Source organism: Podarcis liolepis, assembly GCF_965112155.1.
Source record: "Podarcis liolepis genome assembly, chromosome: 7".
NCBI classification, from domain to species: Eukaryota; Metazoa; Chordata; class Lepidosauria; order Squamata; family Lacertidae; genus Podarcis; species Podarcis liolepis.
Window position 1 is genome coordinate 12,028,683 of NC_139561.1, and position 27,330 is coordinate 12,056,012.

The following is a 27,330-nucleotide window of genomic DNA, read 5'->3' on the forward strand; positions in this document are numbered from 1 at the left end:
TAGGCAGATGAGTAATTTGGCACGCAATGGTTTTGAACGGAGAAAGGTTGCCAACTTTTCTTCTCTTCGCCCGCACCTCTGCTTTTAACAGCTGCTCGTCACCCGCAGATTTCAGTTGCACAAAACTGCGAATTTAAAACGCACAGCTGGTACCAGCGTTGTCATAGCAGGTATTGGGGTTTCTCCTGGCTGAATATCGTACACAGTATATTGATTAATCTATATATATATTTAATGTGGAGCAGTTTAGAAGTGTTATGTTTTTGCGGGGGGGGGGGTATTGTTAGTTATAACAAAAGTGGGGGGGGGGGTCATAAAGCTGAACAGGGAAAAGCGAACACCATTTATATTTTCTTTTTGTTGCCTATTGCACCTCGCTTAGTTTTTATTTTATTTTTTTAATGCTAAGCGGGTTTAGAATGGATTTAGCAAAGCTGAAAAACCACGGAACAGCGAAGGAAAAAACCCCCGATGCACATAACTGGTAGCAAGGGTGTCATCAGTTTTCACAATGAATAAAGTCGATCTAGAGGCGGGAGACCCAGGTGGAGACCCCTCCCCTCTATTCTCCTGGGCAGAGGTAGGGGAGAGTGCGTGGAAAGTGGAGAGAGAATCGTTTTAACCAGCTCAGCAGGACCCTCTGGGTCTCGCTGTCATTACCCCTCTCCCTGCCTCAAAGGCATCAATTTACCCTTTGGGAGTTTCCCACAATCCTCTAGGAGGAAGGCGGGATGAAGATGATGGAGGTGAAGAGGGGGAGAGAAAACGACCCCCTACCACCACCCAGAGGGAAAGGAGCGCCAGGCTAGACCCACCCCCCTCTCTCCCACCCCACAGCAAGCCAATTCTCCCCCACTCCCGTCATCTCCCTGGGAGAGAGAATATTACATATAATTGCTGGACTGTCGCCTTTTTAAAACATCTAGGCTACTGGGTACCAGTTCCCTTTGTCTCCTTTGTGTGAGTGTGCGTTTGTCTCTAGACCGAGCAGCAGCTCCCCGGCACTGCTCCGGGGGCGCGCGCGCCTGGCGACGGGAACGCGCCTTCCCCTCTTTGCAATTCATAGAAATCCATCACTCCCCCTCCTAATCGTACACACACACACACACAAAACCACACCCCTCTCCGCATCAAAGCATGCGCCTTTTCAAACACTGTTTCTTTCTAAGTCTGGGAGCTTTAGAAAAAGTCCTCCCAGTTTTTTCCCCTGCTCTTGAAAAACCCCCGCACCTCACTTTTTTTTAGAAGGGGGGGGGGATAGTCCTAAGCCCAACCCCTCTCTCCCCTCCCCTCTATTTTCCCCTCTCCCTCCCGTTCAGCACTTCGGGATTCAAGAGAAAGCAGCGCCGCGTTGGACCAGCCGAGCTGCCTCCCAGCGCTGGCTTAGCAGCAAGCAGGTAAGCTCCGCACGCGCGCATCTGCGCGGCAGCCTGGCGCGTGCTGGGAACTCTTTATCTCCCCAGACTTCCCTCCGAGCAAAATATTTAAATTTTTTTTTAATTGAACATGGGAAATATTTGGTGGGTGGGTGCCTTTCCTAAGCTGTCCTTGGGTTCTTTATTCTTAAAAAGGTGAGGGTTCTGGCATCGAATTTTAAAGGGTGTTCGGATTATCTTCCCATTTTAGACATGTGAGGAGTCGTTGGGGATTTTTAAAGCGAGCAAGCGGTATATAAATTTTATGAAATAAATGGTTTCGTAAGCCGCTTTGAGTTTGGTGCCGGGAGCTCCACATAAATATAATAGATAGATAGATAGATAGATAGATAGATAGATAGATAGATAGATAGATAGATAGGAGATTTGGGGCTTTTTGATATGTTGTGTATCTAGGGCATGTGAATGGTGCAGATGCTAGCCCTACTCAGAGTAGACAGAAATTAATGGGCATCGCTGCCTTAGGTCCAACAGAGCGTAAGCCCACCAAGTTGCACTTGGAGCAGACCCATGAATGGTCTCAAGTTCGTCATCTTGATGGAGTTCAGTGGGTCTACTCTGAGTAGGATCTAACAGCCCCCGGAGGCAGAACAAGTCTCCAGCTTCCCTTTTGCACGTTATAATTCTAGCAGCCTGGATCCTTGTACATATCAGTTTGCTCTTGAGTCGCTCCTGTTTTCATTTAATTTAAATTCGACTTTTTTCTGTGTTGGCTTCAAACTGCACATACGTATATGTTGTGTGGGATGTGAACGAGGTTTTAACACACACTTCTTGTTACTGTGCAACTCCCTGGGACGCGTGCGTATTTTTAAAAACGACAGACGGTGAACAAATCTTGACATATGAAGTAACTTGCTGAGGTTTGCTTTAGGTGTGGAGTCCCGGGAGTTGGTGGGGATTAAGACCCTCGTTACCAATAGTAGTCTTAAATTCAGGGTTACAGGCTGCTTATCTTGGATCCGTTACCAACCCATAATTTCATAAAGCAATTAAGGCACGAGGTGGAAGTTGCCTCCCTTCCTCCCTGGATCGTGGCCAGACGCCTTCACCCACAAATCCCCAACCCTGGACACTTTTCAAGTCAAATAAAATGAAATAGCTAAGATCCAGTCCTTTTCTTTTGGAATAGCTCCACCCCCCCTTGAACAGGGACACCCCATTTCCTTGGAGAACTGAGACAAAGACACATTTCAGAGCTTTTGCATGGGGAGGGGGTCTGTTTCTCTCTCTTTTTCTCTCTCCCCCCCCCCCAGCCCTATTTTCTGCTCACCTGAGCCAATTTGTCTCCAAGGGATAATTCTAGATCTCTGGAGTTTGTGCCAAAAAGGTTTCCTAGATTGAGCGCGGCTGCAGTTTGAAAGAGAGTAAAATGTGTGTGTTTATGAAATGTTTCATGCTGCAGACGGGAACTTGTAAAAGTGGCAATAGGTCAGTTTCAGAGGAGGGAAGTATTAGCGACCCCATCTTTGGAAGATGCCCCCCCCTTTTTTTTAATGATACGGACATGAAGTGGCTGTTATACGTATCGAGAGTCTTGCCTCTTCCTTTTAAGAGTCCTTTCATCACAGAATCTCCAGTTGAGATGGTTTGATTAGAAATATGATTGCATCTTTGTGATGAGACTTTTTTGGGGGCTTGTTGGATTCTTTTTGGGTGGGGGCTGGAGGAAAAGGGGGCTATAAGGAGTAAAAATTTGCTCATTAACTCCCATACATTTCAAAATCCAGAAGATTACATGCACACACACATCCAGTTGAAACCAATTATAAATATTGTCCTTGAACCCAGAGCAATGCACTTCTTTAAATGTTGACTTTTCTCTGCACAAAATAAAATATTAGGGGTGAGTACTTAAAAATGCAAGATTCTCCTTCTAATACGGCTTTTTAATTGAATGTTGATATGAGAGTTTTAACTCATTTTGTTTGTTTGTTTCACTGAGTGTCCTGTACATAGAGACAGCTGTCATTAAGTGGAACAAAATTGTCCAAATTATAAAATAAAAAGGCATCAGGGAATCCCACACTTTGGACCTAGGCATGAATCTTATTAGGATTTAAAAATATAAAAAAAAACTAAGATGCACCATTCAAAATTAATGTTCCCAGTGTTTTGCCACAAGGGACATTTGAAATGCAATATGAAATGTCAATGGGGATTCCTTAGGTCAGGAAGGGTACAATTTCAGGCTTGTCAGATCTACTCTAGTTTATATTGGGACCCCCCAAAACCTAACAACCGGAGTGGGGTGCAAAAGACATACTCTTAATTTAAAAAATAAACAAATCAGAGTGCTTCTGAGCCCACGCAGAGCCTAGGGATTTATTTTCAGGACTGAACTTGCAATCCTTTCAGACACAGACCCCCTCCTGGTGGGCTGTCTTCATCTCAGCAGCCTAATTGAGGTGGGAAAAGTCATTTTCCTGTAGCTGTTAAAACGAGTGGGAGTCAGAAACCGATAGCAAAATCCACCAGAAGAGATCTTGTGTTGGGCATACATCCATCTTGCATGATATACTAAAAAGAGGGAGAGAAAAGAATCATGGTGCTCCACTGGTGCGGATTAAATTTGCAAAGAAAGACGGCAGAGATTCTGGAATTCTTAATAGTTAAGGCTTAACGGATTTCTGCTAAGGACTTGGTTCAGACAGAATGCTTAACCATGGTTTATTAATTCATGGTTCAGAGCAGGTGTGGGGAATCTTGGGTCCTTCAGATGTGGCTGAACTACAACTCCCATCAGCCTCAGCTTGCATGGCCAATGCCCAGGGATTATGAGAGTCACTCATGAGACAAGGAGAGGCGACTGCCTTGGGTGGCAGGATCCACAGAGGCAGAAAATTTGGCCTCTGGGGGCATTCCTCAGCTGCCCCCGCAATGCAACCTCTACAAATAGGGGGCGCTACTGGTCTCCTCCAACCCTAGTTCCCAATTGGCCCTGATGTAGATTTTAATTATCTCCTTGGTCCTGATGTACATCTTCACTCACCACTTCTTCCCTGGCAGGGGTGGGTGGGCAGTATTCTGTGGTTAGCCTCAGGTGCCAAAATGTCTTAGGACATTAGGACAGCCCTGCCTATAGTTCAAAGGACCAAAGGTTCCCTACCCCTGGCCCAGGGGCTTACCTGTGGTCGGCTGTGTGGTCTTCTTCTTCTTTGGTGATCCCTCGTAGCCGAGTAAGATTCTCTTCCATAAACACATTTTTAACAGTGAGTCTGTAAGTGACTGCGGGCGCCAATTCTGGATCCACACGTCCTTCCACAGTGGGGACATAGGTTTCCGGGTGGGAGTTGATCACAGTGAGGGTTTGCCAAGCATACCTTCCTCTTAGCATGTTTCTCACTTCCGTCCTGAGTTCGAGCGTCTTCAAAGCCCATGACATCTTTGGTAAAGGCTGTTCTCCAACTGGAGCGCTCGCAGTCCAGGGTTTCCCAGTTGTCAGTGTTTATACTACACTTCTTAAGATTTGCCTTGAGAGAGTCTTAAACCTCTTTTGTTGACCACCAGTATCACGCTTTTCGTTTTGAAGTTCAGAGCAGAGTAGTAGCTTTGGAAGACGATAATCAGGCACACAACATGACCAGTCCAACGAAGTTGATGTTGAAGAACCATTGCTTCGTCACTGATTATCTTTGCTTCTTCCAGGACACTGGCATTAGTACACTGTACTGGAAGTGTACTGTGTGGTCCAGGGATGGTGAGCATCAAACATTTCAGAGCCCAGCCAGCCATACCAAACCAACTTTCCATTCTTCAACTCAGGCTTCCCCAACCTGGTGCCCTCCAGGACTCGGTGGACTCCAACTCCCATCAGACGCAGCCAGCACGACCAACGGGCAGGGCTGATGGGAGTTGCAGTACAGTAAGTCCTGGAGGGATGCAGCCTTCCCAGTCTTGTCCTAGAGAGGGATGGGGAACCCCCAGATCTGGGCTGGCGTGTCCCATTTTGCTGCTCAAAGTGAACCAGGGTTGCCGCCTTGCCCTGCCCTGCCGCCCCACCCACATTTGACTCTGTGTGCCGTTCCCCATCATTGTTCCCCAACTCCATTGTCATGGAGTCCTGACATCAGATGTGAATCAGGTTTGAAGTCCATATCATGATATCAGTTTCGTGATTTTTGGCCTGGCAATGTATTGCGAAGCATGACTTGCATGCTATGCAAATGTGGGGGGAAACCAAAGCCTCTCTTGATTCCTGCAGCCCTTGTTAACTCTGCTGGCTCAGCTTTCCCTTGCCTCCTGCAAATCATAAGAGCGGACAATGGCAAAAAATCACAATGCGGGGAAAACCATGAAGCCAGCATATGCCTCTTCAGAGCTCCATCCTTATTTTAGACATACAGTGGTACTTTGGTTCTTGAACGGCTTAGTTGTCAAACAAATCGGCTTCCAAACACCGAAAACCCGGAAGTAAGTGTTCCAGTTTTTGAACGTTTTTCGGTAGCCAAACATCCGACACAGATTCCGCTTGAGTGCAGGAAGTTCCTGCAGTCAATCAGAAGCCGCACCTTGGTTTTCAAATGGTTTTGGAAGTCGAACGGACTTCCGGAACAGATTAAGTTCAATAACCAAGGTTGTTGTTGTTTAGTCGTGTCCGACTCTTTGTGACCCCCTGGAGCAGAGCACGCCAGGCACTCCTGTCTTCCATTGTCTCCCGCATTGTGGTGAAACTCATGCTGGTAGCTTCGCGAACACTGTCCAACCATCTCGTCCTCTGTCGTCCCCTTCTCCTTGGGCCCTCCATCTTTCCCAGCATCAGGGTCTTTTCCAGGGAGTCTTCTCTTCTCATGAGGTGGCCAAAGTCTTGGAGCCTCAGCTTCAGGATCTGTCCTTCCAGTGAGCACTCAGGGCTGATTTCCTCCAGAATGGAGAGGTTTGATCTTCTTGCAGTCCATGGGACTCTCAAGAGTCTCCTCCAGCACCATAATTCAAAGCATCAATTCTTCGGCGATCAGCCTTCTTTATGGTCCAGCTGGACAAAGACAACAGGCAATAACCAAGGTACCACTGTATTTTGGTATATTGTGATGTTTAACTGGGTGATATATCACAATGTTGAAAACTGGATTATCGCCAAGCCCTACTCCTAAGGGCCCCCCAGCCAACTGTTCCCCTTTGTAGGAGGACAGAGTGCTCTGTGTGTTGTGTGATACAACCTGGCCTGTGGCCCCTAAGCTAGCCTCTTTGCCTTTGGGTGTGGTGAAGGGTTTCGTTCCATTGCCAGGGTTGAGATAAGATTCAGGTGCCAGGCTGATCATCTCCCATATGTGGAGGGACTTGTTCACCCATTGCAACTTGCTCCCCTAAGAGGCCATGATGGCCACCAACGTGGATGGCTACAAAAGAGGACTGGACAAATTATTGGAGGACAATATGTCTACTAGCCACAATGGCTATGCTGCGTCTCCATGGGTGGCGCTATGGTATAAACCACTGAGCCTCTTGGGCTTGCCCATCAGAAGGTCGGCGGTTCGAATCCCTGCAATGAGTTGAGCTCCCGTTGCTCTGTCCCAGCTCCTGCCAATCAAGCAGTTCGAAAGCACACCAGTGCAAGTAGATAAATAGGTACAGCTGTGACGGGAAGTTAAACAGCATTTCCGTGCGCGCTGGCTTCTGTCACGGTGTCCTGTTGCACCAGAAACGGTTTAGTCCTGCTGGCCACATGACCCAGAAAGCTGTCTGTGGACAAACATCGGCTCCCTCGGCCTGATAGCAAGATGAGTGCTGCTACCCCATAGTCGCCTTTGACTGGACTTAACCATCCAGGGGTCCTTTATCTTTACCTTACCATGGACGGAGGCAGTAATGCTTCTGAATACCAGTTGCTAGAACCCACAGGAAGGGAGACAACTCTTGCGCTTGGCTCTTGCTTGTGGCTTTCCCATCGGGCCACACTGAGAACAGGATACTGGACTAGATGGGCCATTGGCCTGATCCTGCAGCCTCTACTTAGCTTCTAAAATCACATTCCATCCCCCACCTGGGAACCATAGATTGTTCAAGGTTCTGTGCATTGTAGCTCTATGGAGGGGGTGGGGTGGGTAAAGTATGTTTCCAAGCACAATTCAAAGTGTTGGTGCTGACCTTTAAAGCCCTAAACGGCCTCAGCCCAGTATACCCAAAGGAGCGTCTCCACCTCCATCGTTCTGCCCGGACACTGCGATCCAGTGCCGAGGGCCTTCTGGCGGTTCCCTCCCTGTCAGAGGTGAAGTTACAGGGAACCAGGCAGAGAGCCTTCTCGGTGGTGGCACCCACCCTGTGGAACACCCTCCCATCAGATGTCAAGGAAATAATCCACTATCTGATTTTTAGAAGACATCTGAAAGCAGCCCTGTTTAGAGAAGCTTTTAATGTTTGATGTTTCATCGTGTTTTTAATATTCTGTTGGGAGCCACCTAGAGTTATTGTTGCTCTTATTGTTATTGTTATTATTCCCCTAATTCTTTTTCTGGGAGTGGAATGCTGAGTGTGCTTTTCTGTACCCAATAATAATGTGCAAAGGCAGCCCCAGAATGCTTTAATGTGCAGATGAAGGCCATTAATCAACTCAGCATCTTCCTGCCATAGAAGAGCAGCCCTGCTTATAGGGGCGGCTGGGGTGTGCCTTCCTATAACGCATTGTGGCACGCCAATTGCTGTGTTGTGCCTGGGAAAGTTTCCTAAAGGCCCCTGGTTGGCCTCTGTGAGAATAGAACGCTGGATTCATTATTTTTTTTAATGATATTTATTAATGTTTCACAAACAATAAAAACAAATTCCAACATTTAAACTACAAAAGCAAAACAAATAAAAAATACACAGTAGAAAAAGAGTTGATAGAAAAAAAGAAGAAAAAATAAAGAGTAAAGAATAAGGACAGAGAGAAAGACCAAAGATCAAAACTAAAAATAGATTAATATTTTCAAATCTTATATTTTCTTCACTAATTTCGTTACCTCCTCACACCTCCCATTTTGTATTCCAGTTCAAATATTAAATTCAGCAAATCCTTACCCTCTAACGTTCATCCTTACTCCATATATTAACCTATTATTGCAAATTTCCATTTCCAATTATCAATCCCTATTTACATTTTCTTAAGCATCTCTTTACCAGTACCACATATTTTCAATCAAACGTCATTTCAACATTCCTTAATTTTACAGTGCTTCTGCAGGTAATCTTTAAACTTCTTCCAATCTTCCTCCACCGACTCTTCTCCCTGGTCACGGATTCTGCCAGTCATCTCTGCCAGTTGCATGTAGTCCATGAACTTCATCTGCCATTCTTCCAGTGTGGGTAGCTCCTGAGTCTTCCAGTATTTCGCGATGAGTAATCTTGCTGCTGCTGTTGCATATAGAATGCTGGATTCAATGGGCCACTAGCCTGATCCAGCAGGCTCGTCTTATGTTCTCAAAGCATATTCCTTCTGCCACCTGGGAACTCTAGTTTATTTAGTGTGCTGCATATGTAGTTCTGTAAAGGATAATCTACATCTCCCAGGATTCACTCTTGGGTGTTTGGGTGTTATTTAAACGTGTGGTGTGTAATGCAGCCCCAAATGTTGCAGAAGAGCAAACGATGAATGACCGCACCCTGACATTGGCACATCAAATACATGTGGATAATACAGATCTATTAAAATAGGAAAACAGGCGTGATTGCAGGCAACACAGCCTCTTGGTTTCCCGCATTTGAACATTTGTTGTTTAGTCGTTTAGTCGTCTCCGACTCTTTGTGACCCCATGGACCAGAGCACGCCAGGCACTCCTGTCTTCCACTGCCTCCCGCTGTTTGGTCAAACTCATGCTGGTAGTTTCGAGAACACTCTCCAACCACCTCGTCCTCTGTCGTCCCCTTCTCCTTGTGCCCTCAATCTTTCCCAACATCAGGGTCTTTTCCAGGGAGTCTTCTCTTCTCATTTGCACATTATCTCATTTGAATTGACTTGCATGATCCACCTGAGTTCAGCTTGTCAATTTCATTGCATTTCGAGCTGAATCTACCCACAATCTTGTTCTCCAGAAGAAGTCATCGTATCAAAGTCGCTTTGTCTCTCCAGTAAAAGGTAAAGGGACCCCTGACCATTAGGTCCAGTCATGGCCGACTCTGGGGTTGCGGCACTCATCTCGCTTTATTGGCCGAGGGAGCCGGCGTACAGCTTCCAGGTCATGTGGCCAGCAGGACTAAGCTGTTTATGGCGAACCAGAGCAGCGCACGGAAACGCCGTTTACCTTCCCGCTGGAGCGGTACCTATTTATCTACTCGCATTTTGACGTGCTTTTGAACTGCTAGGTTGGCAGGAGCTGGGACCGAGCAACAGGAGCTCACCTGTTTTCTCAAAAGAGAAAAAAATACCATATACAAGCAAAAGGGAACGGCAGTGTTAAGTGGTATGCGAAGAGTTGGAATGAAATAAAATGAAATAAAAAACATAAGACAAAAGGAGAATCAGCCGTACATTCATGACCGATTGGGAGAAATAGCCTCCTAGAGTGGCTGGGGAAACCCAGCCAGAAGGGCGGGGTATAAATAATAAATTATTATTATAAATAGGTTGGCCACTGTGAGAACAGGACGCCGGACTAGATGGGCGGTGGGCCTGATCCAGTCGCGTTTTTCTTCTGTTCTTGAAAGGGAAGTTGGGGAGGGGGGACGCCCCCCAAGTTGGAAAGGATACACGCTTGTCCGGAGTCCTTGGTGGGCCGTTTGTGAAGAACGAATTGCCGGAGTTGGCAAGGAATTTAAAAGACAGAGAGGCTGGTTGAAGCAAAGGGGGCGACCTCGGCTTTCAGAGCGGGCTGAATGCGCAGGAAACGGTCGGGGGTGGGATATAATAGACCAGTCCCCAGAAAAGAAGAAGAAGAAGAGGGGCTTCCAATGGATTCTTAGGGGGCGCTTTTCTTCTCTGCTCTTGGGAAGTTTGCAAAGCCAGCGGACTGGGGGCGCAGAGGCCTCGCGCGCTCGGCGGGGTCCCGGGAGCTCTCCAAACATGTCCCGTCTCTCCCAGGCCCGGGCGCGCAGCGAGCAGATGGAGGCCGGCGCAGCGGGGCAGGCTCGCCGCATTGAGCCCGGCACAATGGGACCCCGTCTCGCCTGCTCTCGCCGCCTTCCTGCGAGAGCCTTCTTGCAGCCCGGCTGCTGGTGCGCGCGGGGCCCGACGGGCGCTTCCGAGACGCTCGTCCATCATCCGGCGCGCCCCTGCCAAGTCCCATTGACGCGCCTGGAGTTTTTGGCACGGACGGCGCGGCCGCTGGTGGCGCATTGGGGCTCGCCTAGGACGCGCAATGGGGGGACCCGGGGGACTGGGAGGGGGGGAGGGAGGTGGACTCCTTCCTCTCATCGCTTTGGAAAATATAAAAATGGGGAGGGCTCCCTCCGTCTTTTCAGCACAAGCTCTGGCTCTTTCTCTCTCCCCCCTTTCCCCAAGGACGCGCGCAAGCTTCCCTCGCCCGGGCGCCGTGGAGAAAGCGCAGCCAGCACGACGCCGCACCTGTTCCTCCGGCCCGGCGAAAATGCCAACTCGCTTGATGGATTGCCAAGCGGCTTTGTGCAAATATATATACGCCACAGTGGGATATTTTTAAGGGGTGGGGGTGGGGAGGATAATAAGTCTTGGCTGGTGCAACTGGCCCAGTTTTTAACCATGCTTGGTTCTTTGATGATCCGGCTTGGGGAAAGGGCGGGTGGACCCAGAGGTTGTACTATTCATTATTATGTTTTATTTGTGGGTGGTGCTCAAAATATTTTTTTTTTTAATTTTTCATTATGGAATGTATATAGAACCGAGAGAACAGCTGAAAAGTAAAAGACGAAAAACCCAAAGTATAAAATAGAGGCTGGATAGCTCAGTTGGTCAGAGTGTGGTGCTGAGAACTCCAAGGCTGCAGGTTCAATCCCGTATGGGGCAGCCTTAGGGTGATTCTTAGGGTCCCCTTCCAACTTTACAATTCTGTGATTCAATAATTCTATGATTAAGCAGTTTTACGTGGGCTAAAGTAACAAAAGTCCAAGGAAAGACTATCGGTGTTATTGGATTATCAAGTATAGCTCCAGATTTGCCATAGGCATGGGACGCTTCATAAAGATGGTTCCGTTGTATATGTAAGAAAAGGGGCCAAATCATATTAAAAGTGCCTGGAAGTTCTAGCGCTTGTCAAAATCTCGAATTAGGCATAATTTCCCCGATTATAGATGAATTCTAAAACATTTTCTTGTTTTCAGATCTGGCTTGGGAAAAGAGCAGGTGAATTTAGAGATTATATTATGATTGGAATTAATTATAATTAGTGTTAGTACTAAAGGAGCATCTCCACCCCCCTCGTTCGGCCCGGACACTGAGATCCAGCTCCAAGGGCCTTCTGGCGGTTCCCTCGCTGTGAGAAGTGAGGTTATAGGGAACCAGGCACAGGGCCTTCTCAGCAGTGGCACCGTCCCTGAGGAAAGTCCTCTGATCAGATTCATCAAGGAGAGAAACAACTATTTGACTTTTAAAAGATATCTGAAGGCGGCCCTGTATAGGGAAGCTTTTAATGTTTGGGGTTTTATTATATTTTTAATATGTGTTGGAAACTGCCCAGAGTGGCTGGGGCAACCCAACAAGATGGGCAGGGTATAAATAATAAAATTATTAATATTAATAATACATTTTTATCTGCCATTTACCTTTCCGCTGCAGCAGTACCTATTTATCTACTTGCACTGGTGTGCTTTTGAACTGCTAGGTTGGGGGGAGCTGGGACAGAGCAACGGTAGCTCACCCCATCGCGGAGATTCGAACCACCGACCATCTGATCCACAAGCCCAAGAGGCTCAGTGGAAAATGGCATTTCTGTGCACTCTGGTTTCCATCATGGTGTTCTGTTGCGCCAGAAGCGGTTTAGTCCTGCTGTCCACATGACCTGGGAAGCTGTCTGTGGACAAGCGCCGGCTCCCTTGGCCTGAAAGTGAGATGAGTGCCGCTACCCCATAGTCGCCTTTGACTGGACTTAACCATCCAGGGGTCCTTTACCTTTTTACCTGTGCTTCACCAAAAGGTCCTGGGCCAGCTTACAACAATTTTAACTTTCAGAATTAAAAACAGGCAAGGTGTGACATAACTAGGCTTCTGAAGCACCACAAAGGTGCCGCAGAAATAATGTAGTTGGTTAAGGGAGCTGTGGGCCCAAAAAGGTTGAAAACCTCTGCTCTCGGAGGTTTCAAAACCGGACTCAGTGGCGTAGCATGGGTTGTCAGCACCCGGGGCAAGGCAAGTAATTTGCGCCCCCTAACCCGTGGATTTGCGCCCCCTAACCCGTGGATTTGCGCCCCCTAACCCGTGGATTTGCGCCCCCTAACCCTAACCCCCAGATGTTGCGCCCGGTGCGGCCGGCCCCCCCTGCACCCCCCACGCTACACCACTGACCGGACTGGCACCTGCACCAGCCCCTGCTGCTATTCCACCAAAGTTTTCTGCTGCAGGCATGTGAGATGATCAGGGAAGACAATGGCATGGAGCCAGCCACTGTGATCGCCCATCACAGAATCTAATTCTTCCTTCGGATATATCTTTGTAGAAAAGGGGCTTTGTGGAAGAACGTGTGGGGTGTGTGTGCTGATACAACTTGTTTCTTGCTGTTGATAATGTTCCTCTGTTTCTTTGGCCTTGGTGAAGTAACAGATGCCAATCTGGTTTCCGTCATTTTCGATTCTTTCTTTCTTTCTTTTTACACGTCGTTTCTGGTGGAGGAGAAATCCTGGAACATTTACTTGGCTGCCGTTAATGTGCTGGCTGACAACGCCCCCCCCCCCCAATTTCCTTTCAGGGCAAGGCGTTGCTTCCGCTGTGATCTGTCAATTTTCACAGAAAAACTCGAGCCGAGGGAAATTGCAACTTGGCTGGTCGCCTATGGTGCACTAGAACGCCTCTCTAGGCAACCAGGCGGGAGAAAAATCACCATCAAATACAGGAATGAAAAACCACCAGAAGTACAACAGAGGCTAACGTTTTAAAAAATAGGTCTGGGAGGACAGAAAAGTCTTAAAACTGGCAGAGCTCGTGTCTCTGTGGGCTCTGCTAGGTGGGGCATTCCATAGCTAGGGACGCCGCCACCCAAAACTCGCTCTGGACTTCAGAGTGATGGAGAACAACACAGAGAAAGGCCTCCTTAAGGTTCAGGTAGGTACATAGGCTTGACTACTGCAATGTGTTCTGTGTGGGGCTGCCCTTGGACTTAGACTGGAAGCCCCAGCTTGTGCAAAATTCTGCAGCTAGACTGTAGATAGGGTAAGCTATTGAGAGCATATAACTCCAGGGCTCCAAAGCTAATGCTCGCATTAATTTATGATTACAGATAGGTAGCCGTGTTGGTCTGCCATAGTCAAAATAAAAAAGTTCCTTCCAGTAGCACCTTAAAGACCAACTAAGTTAGTTCTTGGTATGAGCTTTCGTGTGCATGCACACTTCTTCAGATATACTGAAACAGAAGTTGCCAGATCCTTCTATATAGTGAGAAGGTCGGGAGGGGTATTACTCAGAAGGGTGGTGGGAATGGGTGATTGGCAGATAGCTGAGATGAGCCTGTTGACGACTCTTAACGACTGCAATAGGTTTTACAGGAAAAGGCAAGGGGTGAGAAGGTGAAAAATGGCTTAGTCATGTATAATGAGATTATAATGGATTCTTATCTCATTATACATGACTAAGCCATTTTTCACCTCCTCACCCCTTGCCTTTTCCTGTAAGACCTATTGCAGTCGTTAAGAGTCGTCAACAGGCTCATCTCAGCTATCTGCCAATCACCCATTCCCACCACCCTTCTGAGTAATACCCCTCCCGACCTTCTCACTATATAGAAGGATCTGGCAACTTCTGTTTCAGTATATCTGAAGAAGTGTGCATGCACACGAAAGCTCATACCAAGAACTAACTTAGTTGGTCTTTAAGGTGCTACTGGAAGGAACTTTTTTATTAATTTATGAGGCCCTTAACATCTTATAGGGATGCGGGTGGTGCTGTGGGTTAAACCACAGAGCCTAGGACTTGCCGATCAGAAGGTCGACGGTTCGAATCCCCGCGACGGGGTGAGCTCCTGTTGCTCAGTCCCTGCTCCTGCCAACCTAGCAGTTTAAAAGCACATCAAAGTGCAAGTAGAAGGTACTTCCCAGCGGGAAGGTAAACGGCGTTTCCGTGTGCTGCTCTGGTTCAGCAGAAGAGGCTTAGTCATGCTGGCCACATGACCCGGAAGCTGTACGCCAGCTCCCTCGGCCAATAAAGCAAGATGAGCGCCGCAACCCCAGAGTCGGCCACGACTGGACCTAATGATCAGGGGTCCCTTTACCTTTACCTTTAACAACTTATATCCCTACCCTATCACTGAAATCCTGGGGGAAGTCTACAGGCGGTCCCATATGGCTTGGTTGCATGGCTCGTAATGACCAGAAGCTGGGCATTCATCGTTTTATGCCCAAAGCCTGCGGAACTCCCACCCCCATGAGATTAGGCAGGCAACTTCCTATCTGCACATCAGGCATACAACAAAGGCTTTTGTATTCTAGTAGGTGTTTGAAGGTAACGTTTGTTTCATGGTGATCTTCTTGTGTTCCTCTGTATGGTTTGTCTGATGCACACTGCTTGCAAATGCCAATGATGAAACAGTATATCAACACCGTAAGTAAATACAGTGGTACCTCTGGTTACGTACTTAATTCGTTCTGGAGGTTCATTCTTAACCCGAAACTGTTCTTAACCTGAAGCACCACTTTAGCTAATGGGGCCTCCTGCTGCTGCCTCGCTGCCAGAGCACGATTTCTGTTCTCATCCTGTAGCAAAGTTCTTAACCCGAGGTAATATTTCTGGGTTAGCGGAGTCTGTAACCTGAAGCGCATGTAACCCAAGGTACCACTGTAAATAGCAGCGGAGGGATTCTGCTAAGTTTGAACCCTTCTCCCTGAAATATTAGATTTCTAAATGTGAGGCATTTACATTAGATTTTTAAGTGCAATGCATTTATACTAGATTTCTAAATGCAAGGCATTTGTCGTCATTTGGAGGCTCATTCCATCAGCGTGAAGGCGGTCACAGTCCAGGCGCAGGTTGATTATCGCTAGGCTTTCGATTTTGGGAAGGCCAGGGATTTCCCCTCTGGAGTTTTATTTTTCGCTCCAAGGTCGGATGCGTGAGTGACAAGTCGGGTGGCCACCTGCTCGCCATCTGCTTCAGCATCTTCAACTTCCTGACTTTTTTCCACTGAAGGCAAGCCAGCTGTGCAGCACAGGCAGGCCGGGAGTGCCAACCAGATCTGGCAGGACAGCCCTGATGTGGCAGGGCGCAACAGCTGGCGTGCGGCAATGCGTTATTGGGAGGCACCCCTGCGCACACAGGGTCACTCTTCTATGACAGGGAGACGCTGGGTTGATTAATGGCCTTCATTTGCACATGAAAGCATTCTGGGGCTGCCTTTGCACCTGATTCTTGGGTGCAGGAAAGCAGACTTAGCATTCAAAATCTGTGTGTTTGTGCTTGTGTGTGTGTCCAATTTTTTCCGCCAGGAAAATAATTATGGGAACTGTTGTTGTTGTTTAGTTGTTTAGTCGTGTCCGACTCTTTGTGACCCCATGGACCAGAGCACGCCAGGCACTCCTGTCTTCCACTGCCTCCCGCAGTTTGGTCAAACTCATGTTTGTAGCTTTGAGAACACTGTCCAACCATCTTGTCCTCTGTCGTCCCCTTCTCCTTGTGCCCTCCATCTTTCCCAACATCAGAGGCTTTTCCTGGGAATCTTCTCTTCTCATGAGGTGGCCAAAGTACTGGAGCCTCAGCTTCAGGATCTGCCCTTCCAGTGAGCACTCAGGGCTGATTTCCTTCAGAATGGAGAGGTCTGATCTTCTTGCAGTCCATGGGACTCTCAAGAGTCTCCTCCAGCACCATAATTCAAAAGCATCCATTCTTTGGCGATCAGCCTTCTTTATGGTCCAGCTCTCACTTCCGCACATCACTACTGGGAAAACCATAGCTTTAACTATACTGACCTTTGTTGGCAAGGTGATGTCTCTGCTTTTTATGATGGGAACTGTAGTTTTCCCAAAACAGAGCTTAAATGCACAGAACCCTGAACAAACTACAGTTCCCAGGTGGGGAAAGGAATGTCCTTTCAGAAGCTAAGAAGAGGCTGCAGGATCAGGCCATTGGCCCATCTAGTCCAGCATCCTGTTCTCAGCGTGGCCTAATGGGAAAGCCACAAGCAAGACCTGAGTATAATAATCATTTTTTATTTATACCCTGCCCACCTGACTGGGTTTCCCCAGCCACTACAGCTCTCTCTCTTCTCCTGCGGTTTCCAACAACTGGTATTCAGAAACATTCACTGCCTCCAACTGTGGAGGCAGAGTAGACTCATCATGGCTAGTAATTTACCCCTCCCAGAGCTACAGCTCCCTTTGCAAACTACAGATCCCAAGATTCTCTGCGGGGACACACACACACACATACACACACACACAGGGCAGCTTCCAACACACACACACAAAAATCAAACATTAAAAACTTCCCTAAACAGGGCTGCCTTCAGATGTCTTCTAAAACTTGTGTAGTTCTTTATCTCCTTAACATTTGGTGGGAGGTCGTTCTGCAGGGTGGGTGCCACCACCGAGAAGGCCCTCTGCCTGGTTCCCTGTAACCTCACTTATTGTAGGGAGGGAACCGCCAGAAGGCCCTTGGAGCTGGACCTCAGTGTCCAGGCTGAGCGATGGAGGTGGAGACGCTCCTTCAGGTATACTGGGCTGAGGCTGTTTAGGGCTTCAAACACTTTGAATTGTGTGTGGAAATGTACCAACACTTTGAATTGTACGTGGAAATGTACTGGGAGCCAAAGTAGGTCTTTCAGGACTGGTGTTATAAGGTCCTGGCGGCTGCTCCCAGTGCAAGTCCAGCTGCTGCATTCTGGATTACAGTGGTATCTTGGATTACATACGCTTCAGGTTATATACGCTTCAGGTTACAGACTCCGCTAACCCAGAAATAGTGCTTCAGGTTAAGAATTTTGCTTCAGGATGAGAACAGAAATCGTGCTCCAGAAGGCTTGTGTGTCCTGAGCTGACGGGTGTCTTCTTCTTCTTTGGCGATCCCTCGTAGCCAAGTCAGATTGTCTTCCATGAACACGGTTTTAACAGTGAGTCCGTAAGTGACTGTGGAGGCCGATTCTGGATCCACACATCCTTCCACAGTGGGGACGTAGGTTGATCACAGTGAGGGTTTGCCAAGTGTGCCTTCCTCCTAGCACGTTTCTCTGAGTTCAAGTGTCTTCAAAGCCCATGACACCTTTGGTAAAGGCTGTTCTCCAACTGGAGCACTCGCAGGCCAGTGTTTCCCAGTTGTCGGTGTTCATACTACATTTTTAAAGAATTGCCTTGAGAGAGTCTTTAAACCTCTTTTGTTGACCACTGGCATTATGCTTTTCCTTTTTAATAATTTTTTTATTGGAAATTTTATTTACAACATAACACAACCCCCCCACCCCCCAACACAGAAATCCACCCCCATCAGACACAAACTTAATAAACAACAAGCATAATTTACAACAATACAAACAACCAAATAAAAGACTTCCTTTATCTTGTTTCTGGCATCCTTATTTACTTCTTATAAGCTGTTTCCTTTTATTAAGATTTTTCTAATTATAACTTAAATATCCACAAAGTCTCCTGCAGACATTAAGCGAAACAAGTCCAGGTATGAATTTTAGGGCACTGTTTTGTGAAGTATTTTCTGCATTTTCCCCATGCTTTTTGAAATTCTTGTCTAGTGTGATCTCTAATTGCCTCTGTTAATCTAGCCAGTTCAATATACCGTATTTTTTGCACCATAACACTCACTTTTTTCCTCCTAAAAAGTAAGGGGAAATGTCTGTGCGTGTTATGGAGGGAATGCCTATGGGTGGCATGCCTACGGATTTTCCTCCTCTAAAAACTACGTGCGTGTTATGGTCGGGTGCGTGTTATAGAGCGAAAAATACGGTACTCTAACAGTTTGTCTTGCCATTCCTTTTTTGTTGGCACGGTCTCTTTTTTCCAGTTTTTAGCAATTAGGATCCTTGCCGCTCCTGTAGCACAGAGGAATATTTTCTGATCTTCTCTTGCTATACCTGTGTCTGTTTCTTCTCCTGGCATTATGCTTTCCATTTGAAATTCGGAATAGAGCAGTTGCTTTGGAAGACGATCATCAGGCATCCGCACAACATGACCAGTCCAATGAAGTGTACCGGTGGGAAATAAATGCAATTGGGGAACCGCAAATTGACACCCTGCTTCTTCCGTTACAGGTGAGGCACCTGGAAGCATGGCCTGCACCGCCTCCTCCTCTGCCTCCACCATCTTTGCCTTCTGCCTCCTGACCATCTGCCCCACGGACTCCCTCGACCCCGGGCCCGCCGCACCTCCCAGCCTCCCTGAGGTTGGCAACAGCTTCCCGAGCCGGGAGGCCTGGCCGCACCCGATGATACGGACCACGGCGCACCACCGCGGGCACGGCGGCCTGGGCAAACATGACCGGGCCCATTATGGCATGCTGGCACCCAGAGGGGGCAGGGAGGGGCCCGGCCTGCGGATGCTGAGCCGGCCGGCATCGGTCGACGACCCGGGGCGGACGGACCGGCCGGCGGGTCTCCGGCAAAAGGACGTTTTCCTGGGCTTTGAGTTTCCGTATCCTGAGCAGGAAAACCATGCCCCTGGGTCCGAACGGGTGAAGAAGCAGAACCGTGACCACAGGCGACACAGCCGGAGAGACAGGTTGAGGCAGCACAGAGGTATCCTTTGAGGGGGGGGTGGAAGGTTGCCTGTTTAGGGAAGTTTTTAATATTTAATGCTGTACAGTGGTACCTCGGGTTACATACGCTTCAGGTTACATACACTTCAGGTTACAGACTCTGCTAATATGATGTTAGCTGTTCTCGGCTTTGGCCGGGGAGGGCGAAATACAAATAAATTATTATTATTATTATTATTGTTATTATTATTATTTAACGCCATCCAAGCGGATGGCCATTGCTGCCTCCTGCAGGAGGGAGTTCCACAGTTTAACTGGAAAAGTATTCCCCCCCTCCTGTCCTGAACCTTCCAACATTCAACTTCAACGCAGGAAGGGCGTTATTATTTTCTCTCATTACGACGTTATGTATTTTTGTGCTTTTATATTGTAAACTGCCCCGTGATGCTCGGATGGAGGGGTGGAATAGAAATTTATCAAGTAATAAAAAGAATAACGGGATGCCATTGGGTTCTTGCACTATGAGAGAGGGAAAATAAACTTTTCTGCGTCCATTTGTTCTTTTCGCTCTGATTTCGCACTCTCCGCCTCCTGCAGGAAAAGCTTCTGACCCGGGTCCAAGCGCCCTGTACAAGAAACCCGAAAGCTTTGAGGAGCAGCTTCAGACCCTTCACGGCGGGGAAGGGTCTTCGGCCGGCTTGCCTCCCACCTCCTTCCTGGGCCCCACGGTAAAGACATCCACCCAGGAGCCCCCTGCCCTCCAGGCAACGTCCGCCCGGCCTCGGGTGCGAGTCAGGCAGGAAGGCGACGTTATGCCCACCCTGGACATGACGCTCTTTGACTGGACTGACTACGAAGATCTCCGGCCGGATATGTGGCCTTCAATCCGGAAGAAAGGTGTGTCATGTTTTATCATCTCCTTTTTGCGGGGTGGGTGGGGGTGTAGTACAGAAGGTCCCGATCCCTAGGGGACTCCAGGTTATTTATTTCACAAAAAAATTATGCCGCTTGATTGCTTTTTAAAAAACCACCAAAAACACCCTCGAAGCGGTTTACGGAAAGAATAAAACAATAAACACCCATACGGTGGTACCTTGGTTTTCAAACTTAATCCGTTCCGGAAGTCCGTTCCAAAACCAAGGCGTGCTTTCCCATAGAAAGTAAGGCAAAACGGATTAATCTTTTCCAGACTTTTAAAAACAACCCCTAAAACAGCTGTTTTAACATGAATTTTACTATCTAACGAGACCATTGATCCATAAAATGAAAGCAATAATCAATGTACTATAAAATAAATAAGACAGTATTGTAGGTGATAAAAATTAAAATTAGTTTTTTTTCTTACCTGCACCGATGATAGTCATTGTTTGGATGGGGGGCTTTTATCCATTTCCGCAGTCAGTCAGTCAATCAATCAATCAATCAATCAATCAATCAGTAGCTGAACTGGGTTCCACACAGTCACAAAAACAAATGAACCAAAAAGCCTTTTTTTAAAAAAAAGCAAAATAAATAGCAAAAACAAAAGTGCCAAATACAATGGTACCTTGGTTCTCAAACTTAATCCGTTCTGGAAGTCCGTTTGACTTCCAAAATGTTTGAAAACCAAGACATGGCTTCTGATTGGTGCAGGAGCCCAAGAAACAATAGCTGACAACCGCATCAGACATTTGGTTTCCGAAAAACGTTCGAAAACCAGAACACTTACTTCCAAGTTTTTGGCGTTTGGGAACCAAGGCATTTGAGTACCAAGGCATTTGAGAACCAAGGCGTTTGAGAACCAAGGCGTTTGAGAACCAAGGTACCACTGGACTCAAAAACAACTATGGGAAACCTTCCTGAAAATAATTAAACTCGACAATAAGCTAAAAACCGGATTAAAACACACACCAGCTGGCCAGACGTACAGTGGAGGCACCTGCCTAACATCAATAGGCAGGGAGGTCCAAAGTATACTATCGATGCTAAAAGATTAGTTTCTTGCGGAATTGCAACCAGGCCTGAGGGTCTCATACGTTTGTGAACAACCTTCCTGGGCTCATTTCCCGGCAGTGGGTGGGGCCAGAATGAAAAGTGGGTGTGGCAAGAGGCAAAAGTGGGTGGGGCAATGGATGGGAATCCTACCCATGTAAAACGCAGGTCTTTATACTCCACTACCCCCCCCTTGGGACACGGGTGGCGCTGTGGGTTAAACCACAGAGCCTAGGACTTGTCGATCAGAAGGTCGGCAGTTCGAATCCCTGTGATGGGGTGAGCTCCCGTTGCTCGGTCCCTGCTCCTGCCCACCTAGCAGTTCGAAAGCACATCAAAGTGCAAGTAGATAAATAGGTAGTACTCCAGCGGGAAGGTAAACGGTGTTTCAATGCGCTGCTCTGGTTCGTCAGAAGCAGCTTAGTCATGCTGGCCACATGACCCGGAAGCTGTACGCCGGCTCCCTCGGCCAGTAAAGCGAGATGAGCACCGCAACCCCAGAGTCGGTCATGACTGGACCCAATGGTCAGGGGTACCTTTACCTCCCCCCCTTCTCATCCTTTCTCGCTTTCTCCCCCGCTAGACAAACAGCGTGGTAAGAATGGGGGCAACGAAACCACCCCCGCCGAGGGAGAGTCCTGCGACCATCACCTCGACTGCCTCCCAGGTGAGCAGCAGCTTTCATGAGGACTAGCGCCGGTGGAGGCAAGCAGAATTGTATGTGGTGTCTTGAGCAGAGCAGGCCCTGCCTCCTGCCCCTCCTCAACCAATCCAGAAGAGCAAAGACATCCACACCATGGCTCATTTGAAGCACATGACTCCCCCCAAAGCACCCTGGGAACTGTAGTTTACCCCTCTTAGAGGTTCCCAGCACTCTTAACAAACTATAGTACCCAGGAGTCTGTGACTATATCGTTGTGGATGATCCCAAACTTCAGGCATTGAGGGGGTTCCTTGTTGACGGAGACTGTGGTGTCTTTAGATATATGGCTTTATTTACACCTGCAACCTGGGCTTGGGATGGAAGAGCTAATGGCATTAACAAGCCCAAAAGAAGCTTCCCCGTTAGGTTTCCAGGGGAGCATCCCAACTACGGCATGGAGCAAGACATTTCTGTGTCTCCAGCTTCCAGCACTGGCCAAAAAAACTCTCACGCAAATCACAGCCCCCCTTGGCCTGTTGTTCTCCATCTTAGGATACAGTGGCTTCCATCCAGGTGAGGTAGGAAAAGGTCCACCTATTTGTCTCCATGGCAACGGAGCCCACTCTTTTGAGATGCAAGTGGTGGGTACTTAGCTGAGCTGCTAAAGCTATTCATTATCTTGACCGGATCTGGACCAATTCTCCTGTAGATTGTAGTCTCCCATACGCAGGATCACAACTTTGATAATAATAATAATAATAATAATAATAATAATAATAATAATAATAATAATAATAGTATTTATATCCCAGCCTCCCCAGCCGAAGCCGGGCTCAGAGCAGCTAACAGCAATAAAAGTAACACAGCATTCTAAAATTGATATTCTAAAATCAATTCAAAATCAAATGGCAACCATTGGGCTAGAGTTCTGTGAGGATTACCAAAGGAGGGGGTCAGGCTGTGCCCTGGCCAAAGGCCTGGTGGAACAGCTCTGTCTTGCAGGCCCTGCGGAAAGATGTCAAGTCCCGCAGGGCCCTGGCCTCTTGTGACAGAGCGTTCCACCAGATCGGGGCCACAGCCGAAAAAGCCCTGGCTCTGGTTGAGGCCAGAGATCCCTTTGGCAGGGATCCTCAGAGGTCATCCAGACTGACCCCCTTCCCCCCAAAAAACCCATAACACTGTGGTCCGCTAGAGAAGAGAGTTTGGATGCTTCTTAACTTCTTCCCTCCTTGAATTGGCAGGATGTTGCTGTGATCTACGGGAGCACCTTTGCAAACCCCACAACCGCGGCCTTAACAACAAATGCTACGATGACTGTATGTGCACAGAAGGTGAGGGCTGACGCTTGCCTGGTGGGAGAGAGTTGAAGCTGTCCCCCTCCCCAGTGACACAGCACTGGGGAGCGCCAGGAAACCGGGAATTACGTTCATGTGTGGTGGGGGTGTAAATATGTACAATTTTTCTGGCATAGCGTGTTTAAGGAGATAACAGAAATCACTGGGTTCTAGAGCAGGCATAGGCAAACTCGGCCCTCCAGATCTTTTTAGGACTACGACTCCCATCATCCCTAGCTAACAGGACCAGTGGTCAGGGATGATGGGAATTGTAGTCCCAAAACATCTAGAGGGCCGAGTTTGCTTTGCCTGGTCTAGAGGTAGCATTATTATCAATTTACGATGGCATGGAAGGTTTGCAGGCTGTGAAGGACTTGCTCACAAATTTATTGACAGCTGCACGCATTATGATAGCTAGGAAGCGGAAGGGGCAAGCAGAATATAAAATTGAATGATGGTACAGTCATACCTCATGTTACGGACGCTTCAGGTTATGTGTTTTCGGGTTGCGGACCGCGGGAAACCCGGAAGTACTGGAACGAGTTACTTCTTGGTTTTGCCATTCACGAATGCGCAAAAGCGCCAAATCGCACCGGGGTTGCGGACGTGCCTCCATCACGGCAGTGGCGTAGCGTGGGGGGTGCAGGGGGGGGCCGGTCGCACCGGGCGCAACATCGGGGGGTTAGGCAAATCCACGGGTTAGGGGGCGCAAATCCACGGGTTAGGGGACGCAAATTACTTGCCTTGCCCCAGGTGCTGACAACCCACGCTACGCCACTGCATCACGGATTACGTCCACAACCCGAGGTTCCACTGTATAAAGAGGTGTGTGGGATATAGCTATGAATGATAAATTAACATGTGCCATTAAGGTAAGACAGGGAGTACGCAGGAGAAATGATTTTGAGGAGATGTGGAAGGTGTTTGTCGAATGTGTCCTGTTAAAACAGAAAGGGGTCAAACCATCGCAAGAGGTGTTGAAATTTTGGGAGGTTGGCTAGTTACAATGGAATGGTCTCAGTGGTGGGGCGCACATTTTTATTCTTATTTATTTATGATTATTACTTTGTCAAAATAAAATAATCATAACAATAAAAGGGGAGAAAGGAGGGGGGAGCACTGGGGAGCAAGTCTCTCCTATGAGGTGCTCAGATGAGTGAGGAGTTGCCACCAGACACCGAGAACAAGGCAGGGCCAGCACAAACCACAGAGGCACCTGCTTAGGGGTCAGCCTCACTTTCAGACTGGTCTACCTTGCAGGGTGGTTGTGAGGATAAAAAATGTGTGGAGGGGAGGGAACGATGCTTTTGATTTATTGACTGGAAATTAGATACAGTGGTGCCTCGCAAGACGAAAGAATCCGTTCTGTGATTCTCTTTGTCTAGCGGTTTCTTCGTCTTGCGAAGCAAGCCCATTGACGGATTAGCGGATTAGCGCTATTAGCGGCTTTTAGCGGCTTATCTGCTGATCGGATCAGCTGATAAGCGGCTTAGCGGCTTAGAAAAAGGGGGGGAAAGGAAAAAAAACCAGCAGGAACTCGCAAGACATTGTCGTCTTGCGAAGCAAGCCCATAGCAGATTCATTTTGCGAAGCACCTCCAAAACGGAAAACTCTTTCGTCTAGCGAGTTTTCCGTCTTGCGAGGCGTTCGTCTTGCGGGGCACCACTGTATCCAGTTAGACCTTTTAAATATTCAATATCAGGGGTATAGATCTGTTTTTGTTTCCCTCGGGAGAAAGTTGATTTCTCCTTGGGGTGAGGGAACGTTGAATTTTCCTCATCACAAATTTGCCGTTCTCCTCACTCAAGGCCTCCCCCTCTCTCCCAATTTAGGCCTACGCTGCTACGCCAAATTTCACCGCAACCGCAGGGTGACCCGGCGAAAAGGCCGCTGCGTGGAACCAGAGTCCGCTGATGGAGATCAAGGATCCTTTATTAATGTCTAGAAGGGTACCAGGGTGCTTTCTCTGGGCCTGGAAGCAGGAGGAATTAATTTATAACTAGTGCCACCCGGGAGGGACACGGGCCAAATGAGTCAGACGCTGTAGGCTAAGCTGGGATTGAGACAAGTGCGTAACAGGGGCAGATTTTCAAAATTCAGTTGCAGGGGGCTGGGGCACCCAGCCCTTCCAACTCATCGATTCTATGAAATCTGGAGGCACAATTCTACATCTCCCCAAAGGATTTAGCAGATTTGGTCTGCTAAAATTAAGAATTAAACACTCCCAAGAGGAGCTTGCTGGAGTATGCCTGTTGCTGCTCTTTCTGAGTTGCTGTTCCTGGCGGAGAGACCCCTCTTTATTGGAGGCAGACTCCTCTGGGAGTGTCTGTATCGGGAGTGATTGAATACTATAAGCACATACACACTCAGTGAGCCATGGGGCAGAACGATAAACTTTTGTTGGAAGCCAGAGCAAGGAATCAGCAAGGGTTGCACCCCTCTCGTGTCAACTGGGAAGTCTGGAGCGAGGAGTAAATCCTGCAGCCTGAGCTGTCTGCTGCAGGTCTGCTGCTTTGAGACTTTGGCTTGTATACAGTTGGGCGTACTGACTGGGGTGTACGTACCAGAACAAAGAGACACCTCATATACATGTCCAAGCCAGGCACTGTTATAACTGCACCAATCTGTGCGAAGGACCCCAAATTCAGAAGGACTCAAACGATGCCCCACGAGAATCTGAATTTCACACCTCGTGCGTTTGATCAAGCCAATTCCTAGTACTTTTGCTTATTATCCATTCGTCTGCACACATCAATTTGCTTCTGCTTCCTGTCAGTTGGGAGAAGGTCTGCAAAGCCCTGCCCCATCTCTTCACCTAGAGGTTCCTGTTCATTGCCAAGCTTACCTCCATCAGGTCTAGAAACTTGAATCCCAGCAGCCATGGCATGGCTTATGAGCACCTGGTTCTTAACTTCCTCCCTCCTTCTCATCCAGGACATTGTCTCTTTTTTAAAAATCAATGAATCATTCCCTGCCGGCTTTCAGCGTCTAATTCATTTGGTTAGCACCTTCCAATCTCAGTTATTTATCATTATTTTAGGAGGAGTTGGGGGGGTCCTTTGGTGGGGGAAGGGGGGGATATTTGCCACGTGAAGAGCATAAGAACGTTTCCGGTTGCAGGGAGTGGATCGCCTCCTGTTATCCCTTTAGTCAATGCCGTGATGTGCTTGCATGTTCCTATTTTGATGAGATGTAAATAAAGAGATAGTTATCCTTCACACAACCGCATCCGGGCTCCTTTTTCTTTGAACAATCAGATGAGCTGCCTGCAAGCAAACTCACACCCCCCTAAGATCTGGGCTGTTTCCAGTGGCGTAGCGTGGGGGGTGCCAGGGGTGCCGGCCGCACCGGGCGCAACATCTAGGGGGGGTGCGAGTCCAGAGGGAAGGGACAAGTTCCTTCCTCCACCGGGCTCCCCGCCGCCACCGCCAGCCTTGCGCCCTAGCGCGCGTGCCCTGCCGCCGCTGCGGCTGCGCTCCACTCACTGCTCGCAGGAGGAGCAGCCGCTGCAGCAGCGCCGCTGCCGCCACCGACGCCTGGCCGGGCACGGGCAGCCTCCGCACCCCGACCTGGCTGGGAGGAGGAGAGGCGCTCGCCAAGCCCGGATCTGGAGCTCCACCTACAGCCCAAGGAGAGGAGGGGGCGGGGAGGCGCCCGAGGGGAGGGGGCTTCGGCTGCCTCGGCCCGCGGGGGCTCCGCAAATAATAAATTTAATAAATTCCTGCTGAGCCTTTGGGGGGGGGGTCCTTGGCTCCTTCGCTCGCCCCCAGCCCCAGTGGCGTAGCGTGGTGGGTGCAGGGGGCCGGGCGCAACATCTGGGGGGGGCGCTAGCACTCGAGTGCTAAAATCCATGGGTTAGGGGGCGCAAATTACTTGCCTTGCCCCGGGTGCTGACAACCCACACTACGCCACTGGCTGTTTCACAAGTGCCCTCCTGCCACCCTCTCCCACCCAGCCAAACTGACCTCGCACTTTGCTTTCGGAACCTGCGCTGCCCTTCAACATTCTGTGACCAGTCCTTTCTCCCTCCCTGTGCCAGCAGAGCACCTGAAATATACTTGGAGTCGAGAGTGGATTTCATGCTCTTTATTCAGCTCATAGTGGTGAGGAGGAATGGAAGTTCCCCCACAGTATCTGCTTTGTATACATTATTTACACAATGGGCTGCACGTGATTGGCTAATTCCGGGATTCTCCTGTAGGCCAATCAGGTTGTGGATTCACT

At 48.5% G+C, this 27,330-nt stretch overlaps 1 protein-coding gene across 5 annotated transcripts; it reads left to right on the forward strand.

The window, feature by feature from the left end:
• The first annotated feature begins 425 nt into the window (after positions 1 to 425).
• DRAXIN (dorsal inhibitory axon guidance protein) lies at positions 426 to 26,329 on the forward strand. Of its 5 annotated transcripts, XM_083514706.1 has the most exons (7): positions 426 to 1,397; positions 11,643 to 11,664; positions 18,716 to 19,198; positions 19,756 to 20,055; positions 21,713 to 21,796; positions 23,014 to 23,103; positions 24,939 to 26,329. In XM_083514706.1, exons 3-7 carry the CDS (start codon positions 18,733 to 18,735, stop codon positions 25,049 to 25,051), a joined length of 1,053 nt encoding a protein of 350 aa, XP_083370832.1. In that variant the 5' UTR covers positions 426 to 1,397; positions 11,643 to 11,664; positions 18,716 to 18,732; the 3' UTR covers positions 25,052 to 26,329. The 5 variants fall into 5 exon arrangements, with proteins under 5 accessions (XP_083370832.1, XP_083370830.1, XP_083370829.1 ...); XM_083514704.1 differs by lacking the exon at positions 11,643 to 11,664 and having other exon boundaries at positions 428 to 1,397; XM_083514703.1 differs by lacking the exon at positions 426 to 1,397 and having other exon boundaries at positions 11,344 to 11,664.
• Positions 26,330 to 27,330: the final 1,001 nt, after the last annotated feature.

Excerpts from the sequence above, each read along its gene's own strand:
- DRAXIN (XM_083514703.1), top strand. The coding sequence starts at position 11,613 with ATGAATTCTAAAACATTTTCTTGTTTTCAGATCTGGCTTGGGAAAAGA. Across the intron at positions 11,665-18,715 it reads CTGGCTTGGGAAAAGAGCAG|GTGAGGCACCTGGAAGCATG; the intron begins GTGAATTTAGAG and ends CTTCCGTTACAG. Across the intron at positions 19,199-19,755 it reads CAGGTTGAGGCAGCACAGAG|GAAAAGCTTCTGACCCGGGT; the intron begins GTATCCTTTGAG and ends CGCCTCCTGCAG.